Below are 9,382 nucleotides of genomic sequence, written 5' to 3' on the forward strand. Positions count from 1 at the left end.
TGTGCTTTGACCCCCGAAGGCCCGCGCTGGCACCTGCTGCGCACCTGGGCTAGGGGCGGGTGAGGCCCATCGCGGGAACTCGCCCGTTTCACCCGTCATGTGTCAGGGCCGCAGTGCCAGGTATGTGACAGTGATCATCAACCCTGTCCTCAGACTGGAGTCCAAGGGTTGTCAAGGAGAGCTGAGGATATCAGGAGGGGACCCCGGAATGTCAATCAGAGCCCTCCGAAATCTCAATCCTAGGAGTTCTTCCTGGGAGTGCTTGTGATGGGAACCCCCAATGTGTCTGCTGCTCCCTCTTCAGGAGAAGGTGAATTCCGCATCTGGGCCTTCCCTACAGCTTCTTGGGGTGAAGTGACTTTAATGAAACATTCTGTTCCCTGATAGTCCTCAGGCATCCATCTACACCCTGGACTGTAGACAAGCTCCCATGGGATAGGAGACGGGGAAGGACACAGGCAGTCCCTGTGGCCTCAGGAAAATCCATCATCACAGGCCCCATGGCACTGAGTGTTGTCAGCAAGGAAACTCACATCTATGGTACCAACTTCACCCACTTTCCCGGGAGCAGGTTTTGGGTTCTTCTACCACTTCAAGCCCCAATTCCTGTCATGCCTAACACCCCGCTCTCTGACTTCACACCTGAAAGCTTGGGCAGCTGACCCTGAGCCAGGGTAGCTCTGTGCCTGGAATTCCTCCCGGATCTCACATCTCAGATCTCGTCCCTGGGACACAGGGCCCTGGGGCCACTTCTGAGCATAGGAACCTGGAAGGGATTAGAAGTCAGTGCTCTGACTCCTGGATGAGCTGAGTCCACGCTGTGGAGGACGGTCCACCTGCTGCGGTGGTCCACGGCTCTGACCCCGAATTCTAGACAAGGTGGCTTTGCCTTTTGAAAGGGAAAAAAAAGCCAGCGCAACAGGCTCTGAGTTTTAAAACTTGAATCACCAGGCAAATTTTCTGTATTTTCATGAGATTTTTTTTCCTTGTTTTGTTTTTCTAGAAAGTTGAGACAACTTGACTATAAAAGTGGGAAGGACATTGTGATCCAGCATCTACTTAAATTGCAGTTAGTGCATATTGAACTTATTTTAAATGAGAGGAATGTCTTATCCCGAGGCCTTAACAGGCTGAGGTTTGTGTCTCACTTCCCCACCTGTGTATATCACTGTGAGAGTCACTAATGTACCAGATCTGACAGAAATAGTTGGCCTCGTCCTCAGGCCGGATCCCGGAGATGAGCAGAAGCCCTGCGTTGGCCGAGGCATCTTTGGATCCAGAGAAGTGCCTGGGGACCCCAGGGCCCTGGTGTTTACTGGAGTCTGAGTAATAGTACAGGAGAAACCGGGGAGGGCTCCCTGGCTTCCTCTGGTACCAGGCTGTGGTATACGTGTCAACACTGAAGCCACTGCTCAGGGTGCAGGAGAGTCTGGCTGATGCTCCCAGAGAAGCAGAGGGAGGGCGGCTGAGTCAGCACAGGCTGGGAGTTGGAACCTGCAAACAGACAAACATAGTCGCTGGTATAAGAAACAGGAGAACATTTCTCAGGCAGTGATGTTGGGAGATACCCAGGGTCCCCAAGGTCTGTCCTCACCTGTGCACTGAGAGAGGAACATGAGGAGTACAGGGGTCCAGGCCATGGTGCACGCAGCCCCTGAGCCCACACTGAGCTGAGCTGCCCCAGGCTGGCCTGATTCTCTTCTCTCCCCCAGGGAAAGGAGGGGGGGCTGTTCATGCTGTTCATGCTGCTCCCTCAGATCCCATCTGATCTCAGATTCGCCTTGAGAGGTGGGCATGGCACTCTCCATATGCAGTCGCAGAAGGAAAATGAAAATAGGCCATGAAGGTGCTCAAACCATGAACAGTGGGGCCTTTTACAGACGGGCTAAACCACAGAGGCGGCATGGGGGCTTGAGGAATGGACGGGATGGAGAGAGCAGCACAGGGCACAAGAAACCATGTCATTGTGAGGGAACAACTTAGAAGGGGAAGAGGAGGTGGAGATGCACGTGGCTGTGTCAGCGGGACACTCTCCAGGACTGCTGACCAGAAGGCCCTCTGAGGGGGAAAGGAGGAAGGACATGGAATGAACTGGAGGGTTCTGATTTGAATGACCCGTCAGACGGTGTGTCTGCTCGGTACAGCAGAGTACGCAGTATCAGATTGTTTCTCCCTCATTAAAGTAGGTGACGATCTCGGGAACATTTAGAGATACTAAATTCCAAGTTCGTAAATTGTCTGGTGCGACCTTGTCTTTTCGGGAGATGTTACTATGGTTCTGAGGGTGTCGCCCAGGGACTATGAGCGGAAATGGGGGCCATGTGCGGACATTTAGAAGACAGATGAACTTGGGACCCAACCCTGGGCAAATTCCCTATTGACAGATGGGTGAAAACATTCCTGAAACGGATTTCATTGATTAAGGCTGTCTCATTGTTATGTTTTCATTTCTTCATTTTATTTATGCAGCACATTCATTAGTGACATAATATCTTCTGCTCTGGATCCCAAGTGATGAGGTGGGTGTGAGTTGTGGACAGATCAACATGCTTGTCTTTCCACATGCAAATGTGACAAAAAGAGATGACAACATTGCATAAGTGTTTTGTTGTGACACGTAGACCTTCACACCCTGTGGGGCAACACAAGGAAGAGTCATGAAGGCCGCATGAGGGGTCAGAGTCTAGGGTCAGGCCGTAGTGCCTGGGACAGTTTGCAGCATGAAGGGGTGGGGGGTGGAGAGAAATGGAGGTCTCTCGGAACGAGGTACGAAGCTTTCACTGTTCTTGAGCTCTCCTGATATTCCCGAGTCTGTTCTTTTCCATCACTATAATCAATCTCTTGTTCCGTCTATATTTTACATGGAGATTGTGTGTCCTCAAGGGACCTGAACTGCAGGTGTCCATGAGAGTCTTTATCGGTCACCTCCGCATCCCAGACTCTTCCTACGGCCTCCTGAGCTGCACAGGGAGGCAGAGCTGCAGGCTCTCTCAGATCCCTCAGCCCCCGGGGGGTGGAGCTCGTCATTCTGCTCCCTGGTCCCCTCTCCCACGTCCATTCTTGGTATTTGTCTTGGGTCTGTGCTGGGAGGACCCTCACGAGGCCCTGGGGCCCTGAGAGAAAGGCTGCTGGGTAGGGGACACAGACTCTGGCAGTGTCTGCTTTTCTCAGGGCCATTGCCACACAAATCCCCAGGGACAGACCTACAGCTCCCCTATTGTCTCAGCCCTAGTCCCTCTAATAGAGGGAGGACTCAAGAGAACTAAAGTGTTAAATCAAGCTGTTTCCAGGGACTGCAGTGTGCTATTAGCCTTGCTGCCAGTCCACGAGGAATCCTGCAGAACAAAGAAAGATTTCTGCTGTGCTTGCTAACAACCCATTCCCCACATGCCGAAGGGAAACCTGAAACAGAGACTTAAGTGGAGTCGTATACTCCATAAAATCATTCATTTCCTATGGCTAAAACCACAGTGAACCTATGGATCAAGGCTGGAAACTTCCAACAGTTCTTTCGCACTCTGTATTCTTACCTTTTCATGCTGCATCCTCTTCTCCTTCCTCACTGTAGCTCCATATCAAAGGAAAATGGGTAAACAAAGTCACAAAACTGTAACTCACAGGAACTAAAGAATGATATAAAAACTGAATCTCTCGGACACTCAAGGTCTCTCTCAGTGACCTTACTCTGACCCTCTCATGTTTTTCTCTCGGTCCCTCTCAATGTCTTTCTCTTGATCCCTCTCCGTGTCTTTACTCTGTCTCTCTCACTGTCCCCATCTCTTTATAGTCTCCGTCCCTCTGAGTCTCTTAGGTGCTCACTCTCTGTCTGAGAGGAGACCACACACTGTCGATGGAGTGTCACCCCTTCTCTAATCAACTTTCCTGCTGTCTCTAACTTTGGCGTGTATGTGAATGCTTTTCTTACCCTTCACCAAGAACCATCTCCTCTCAGATGCAGGGCTTGAGTCTCACCCCACTCAGGGGAAATTTGCCCTGTCCTGCATCACCAGATTTACAGCTGTCAAGTTCATGGCGGACATATTTCACTGACATTTTGCATGAAGATTAGTTTGAGCTAAAGACAAATGAGGACTGGAGGACTCAGGAAGAGCCTTTTACCTCCCATTTCATGCCCCCCAAAATCAGATAGAGGGTCTGTTAAGGAAGAGAACTATCACCAGACATGTCTACAAATAAGATCTCGGTGTGATCAGCTGTGGGGAGCTTGGCAAGATCTGTTTGTTCAAAGTCCTCTCCGTGCCCATTGTCTCTGCGTGGCAGCACAAACACCTGTTTACCAAACATTTGCGTTTCCATCTCCCTGTCAATCTTCTGCCTCCACTTTGAAGTCCCATACCCCCACCCGCTTCTATTGAGCTCACAATAGCTTCTAAGCCACAATTGCCTGACTGCCTAGAGGTCACATATTCTTGCGAGGTCCCTGCACTTGCAGAATTGAATCTGTTTCTGTTCTGTTAACCTTTCTCATGTTAACTGAATTATTGCATCAGCCAGATGAATCAATGAGGAAAGAGGAGAAACAGTTCCTCACTGACAGTGGGAATCGTGTCCAGACAGGCACATAAGTTTTCACACAATCGTTTAAGGCTTCTTTTATCCACATCTTCTGCAGAAGCAGCTCCTTTATAGTCACAGAGCTCATCCGTCATTATTTCTTTCAAGAAATTTCTCATCGTTGTCTTTCGTTGGAATTTGGGACATGGAGATCAATATTACAGTTTCATGAATCATATGATTCTTTCTGTATTTAAAACTTGTTAAAAATTGATTACCTATAGGCTCTTAGATAAGTGAGATATTAGTGGACATTCACTCAACTCACTCATCCAACAACACCCAGAAGGGATACGAGCAACTAAGGGGTTAAGATTCAAAAGGAGAAATGTCTTGACAAAGCCAGTTCCTAAGAAATCGATTAAGGTATCCTTTGGGTCATGCTAACGGGCATATGAAAACATGTTCAAAGTTGCTAATCATCAGAGATATGCAAATTAAATCCACAATGAGATATCGCCTCACCTCTGTTGGAATGTCTATCATCAACAAATCAGAAAACAGCCAGTGTTGGTGAGGATGCAGAGAAAAGGGAAGCCTCACACGTAGTTGGTGGGATTGCCAATTGGTACAGCCATGATGGAAAACAGTATGGAGGTTTCTCAAAAAGTTAAAAATGGATATAACTTTGACTCAGCAATTGCACTTCTGGGTATTTATCCAAAGAAAACCACAACAATAATTCGTAAAGATCTATGCACTCCAAAATTCATGGCAGCACAATTTACAATAGCCAAGATATGGAAGCAACCTAAATGCCCATCAACAGACGATTGGATAAAGAAATGATGGTTCATATACAGAACAGAATATTACTCAGCCAGTAAAAATATGAAATCCTACCATATGCAAACGACCTGGATGGACCTAGAGGTTATTATGCTGAGTAAAATAAGTCAGACAGAGAAAGATAAATACCATATGATTTCACTTATATGTGGTATCTAAAGACCAAAAAAGAACAAACTAAACAAAAAGAGACTCACAAATATAATGGACAATTTGGTGATGGATAGAGGAGAGGGGGTTGGGGAGCTGGAAGAATGGGGTGAAGGGTTAAAGAAGTACAAAGTAGCAGTTGATAATGGTCACAGGGATGGGGAGCATAGCAGAGGGAATGCAGTTAGCATTAATATGATGGCTACGTGGAGGGCCAGGGGAGGGAGGGGGCAACTGGGGGGATCTTTTTATGAACGAAATAGATGTCTAACCAATATGCTGTATACTTGAAACTAATTTAAATAAATAAATTTATTTTAAAAAAGATATCCTTTGGGTCGTCATGACAAGGAGCTTGCTTACGGGTTGATGTTAATGTAAAGAGGTCACTCTGGCTAGAAGGGAAGACAGGGAGAAGCCATGTGTCAGAGTGTGAGGGGTGCAGAGCTGCCGAAAAGCTGATGGAGGGAGACGAGCTTCCGGTTTAGGGGAGACTGATGGGAAGAGGAAGATCGAGCATGATAAAGTTCTACCTATTCTTTTTCGGACAAACCCGAAATGTGGAATCAGGCTGATTTGTAGACTTGTATCAAAGGCGAATGTAAATACAGAGCACTTGGTTTTATTACGTTATAGAAGTTAATCAGTTTATCTCCAACCCGCACAAAAACATGACTTCACCTGTCTGTCCCTGGTGGACACTGAACACTGTGTTTTTGCATATGCTCTTTGAGCAAGCTTTACCAGTTTGCTGGTCTCCCTGATATATGAGCTGAATTAAATATTTTACCACTGTTTCTTTATATTTGCATGAGAGTCAGTTATCTGTCATTTTGAGTCAGATTACATCTGATCCCAGCTCCCAAGACACAGAAGAGGGTGACTGTGATAGCACCACCCGTAACCATGGCACTGTGAGGTGGAGATACTCGGCAATAACCCCGAGGTGACCTGAGGTGGCTGATGCCTGGGAACGCCAGCAGGAGCGAATGGTCAGAGGTTCATGAGCTGGGCCTCTGGGACTGTCCTCACCTGCACTGAGTGCAGCAGAAGCACCCAGGTCATGGGGGACAGTGGCGCCAGTACGATTTCTTGAGAATATTTCACTCTTCTGACTCTGCCAGGGAACAGGGTTTTTTTTTTTTTTTTTTCAGCTTTCTACCTCTCTTGAGACTATTCAATTTTTCGATTGATGCCCATGTATGGAAGTGGGTGTGATGGTACCTGAAATCGATCTTTTACAAGACATTAAAAAGGTCAGGGAGGCAGAAGTGAAGTTTTAGGAGACAGTAGTTACATGGCCTGTGTCCCCTGCCCAGGTCCCAGCATCCACAGGACCACACCCAAGAACTAACAATGAGGGTGGAGGGCAGAGTGAGGTCCATGATGGGGATGAATTAGAAGAACTCTCGTTTCTTTCCTTGCCCATCCAGACCCCGAATCCCCAGCCATGTGGTTGGCATGTGACTGACCAAATTTCTAAGTCCACGGTCGGGGCCTGTGTTGTCTAAACCAAATGAACCATCCTGTCCCTGTATGACATGGTGATGCTGGGGGAGATGGTTTGAGTGATCAGGTCAGGTCATCCTGAAAGCTGGGGTTCCCGACCAATGGCCCAGGTAGGGCGAGCCTCTAATTCTGGAGGGTTTGCTGAGTGCATGGATGGCTGGGACCACAGAGGCATTTTGTCCCCATGTGAGAAATCAGCCCGGGACATTATATTTTGACTCGTATATCCTCTCTCTTCTCCCAGACAGTGTCAGTTCCCCTAAAATGGGGGTACTTCCTATTAGTCCTCATCGTATCCTGAACCCCTAGACCCAACTGTGGCACATACTGTTCACTAAATAGTGTGGATGCGCATCATCTGAACAGCACACTCTGCTGAGTCAGACACAGCTGGACTCTGTCCTTGGTTCTGTCCTGACCCCCTGGTATGCCCTGAACTATGTCTTCTCCAAATCCTATGTGTTCACTGTGAGCCCCCAAGTGACAGTCTCTGGAGACCAGGCCTAGAGGAGGTAAATAACGTAAAGGAGCTCATGCGGGCGGTGCCCTAATCAGTAGGGCCGGTGTCTTAACGAGAAGAGGAGGAGAAACCAGGGCTGAGCGCACACAGGGAGAAGGCCATGTGAGGACGCGGGGAGAATGCAGCCGTCTGCCGGCCAAGGAGCGAGGCCTCGGGAGAGACCCACCTGCCCACACCTCCGTCTTGGACTTCCAGAATCCAGAACTGTGGGAACAAACATTTCTGTTAGTTAAGGCACCTGTCTGGGTATTGTGATAAGGTAGCCCTGGCACTAGCAAACCCCACATGGACTCTAAAGATGTCTTCCTGTCCCCACATCCAGGAAGTTCTGATCAATTAGAGACAATGTGTTGCTGCCTATGAGAGGCTGTGGGGCAGAATTGGAGAGAACAAAGACACATTCTGTAGATAAAGTTCTCTGGGGCGGGTCTCGGTCTCCAAATTTAGGTCAGAAAATGAAGCAGCTCTCTATCGGAGGAGTGGGGTCGGCCCAGGGAAGCCCCATTGTGCAGGAAACAGCAGGTTTTTGTCTCACTTGCCCACGGGTCTGGAGCACTGTGGGAGCACTGAGACTGCTGTCCCATGCTGAGCAGTAATAATCGGCCTCGTCCTCAGCCTGGAGCCCACGGATGGTCAGGGAGGCCGAGTTGCCAGACTTGGAGCCAGAGTATCGGTCGGGGACCCCCAAGGCTCGATTGCTATTTCTATACATGAGGGTTTTGGGGGCCATTCCTGCGAGCTGCTGGAACCACTGCACAGAGTTACCACCAATGTTGGAGCTGCTTCCAGTGCAGGACATGGTGACACTCTGTCCCGGGGCCCCAGACACTGAGGACGGCTGGGTCAGCACAGACTGGGCCCAGGAGCCTGGAAGAGGGAGAGACACAGAGATGGTGATGCTGGGGCTAGAGACAAGGTGAGGGAGCAGGGCCCCATGTGGCCTCCCAGGGTCCCCTCCACTGTCCCCGTATCCAGTCACCTGTGCAGTGAGCGAGGAGGGTGATGAGGAGAGGGGACCAGGCCATGGTGGAGATGATCACCGAGTCCTGCCCTCTGTGTCCCCACAGCTGAAGCAGAGCTTCCCCCAAGTCTCTCCCTCCCCTCTTCAAGCTCTGACAGAGGGAGGGTCCACTCATGCAAATGAGACCCAAAGCTTTCTGATCCCTCACTGGGTCCCCCTCATTCATGCCCCTCTGACTGAGGTTGTAAGGAGTGGGCAGAGGTGGAACTGTGTGGGGCCTGTGGGGTGAGGTTGTCACAGTTGCGAGCCCTGAAAAGGAGCTCCAGGCAGTGCCACATGGTGTCTCCCAGCTGTGGTCACCCCAGACTCCGCAGAAACAGTCACTGTGTGTCCCCTGGTGCCCAGTCCCAGATGCATTATTCTGTGAGATGGTGACTAGAACCCATCAGGAACAGCTCCTGCTCCCTAAGGCTCTGTCCACCTCCCCCTGACAAAGGGCCAGGCCATGTGTCCCCTTAAGTGGCCTCCCATCCCCTGAGGGCAGTCTCTATGCTCTACACAGTCTTCAGGGTGGTTCTGAGCACAGGTTCCTTGGCTGTTCTGTGGTCAGGACAGAGGTGGTGTCTCCTGTACAAACTCCTCATAGATCAGGATAATACAGAGCAGTGACCGTCCCCGTGGAGGCGAGTCCCCTTCTGTGCGGGACGCGGTTCTTCCCTTCGGTGTGATTCCTCCTTGTTAGATCGAGCCGTGTGTCTCCAACACACGAACTGCTGGTTCCCTGTCCTCCCCGGGGACTCACGGCACTTTGTTTCACACCTGCTCCTTGATCAAGCTTCACCTGGCAACCGGTGTCCTTGTTAGTGTGTGAACTGAAT

General features: G+C 49.7%; 1 gene segment (V, D, J or C); it reads right to left on the reverse strand.

The window, feature by feature from the left end:
- Nucleotides 1-1,393: 1,393 nt before the first annotated feature.
- Nucleotides 1,394-8,616, reverse strand: LOC105310053. The segment is given in 4 exon segments: nucleotides 1,394-1,494; nucleotides 1,595-1,601; nucleotides 8,079-8,410; nucleotides 8,523-8,616. Coding segments are annotated over 4 exon segments (486 nt in total).
- Nucleotides 8,617-9,382: the final 766 nt, after the last annotated feature.

The sequence above is a fragment of the Pteropus vampyrus genome, unplaced genomic scaffold (assembly GCF_000151845.1).
Source record: "Pteropus vampyrus isolate Shadow unplaced genomic scaffold, Pvam_2.0 Scaffold1013, whole genome shotgun sequence".
NCBI classification, from domain to species: domain Eukaryota; kingdom Metazoa; phylum Chordata; class Mammalia; order Chiroptera; family Pteropodidae; genus Pteropus; species Pteropus vampyrus.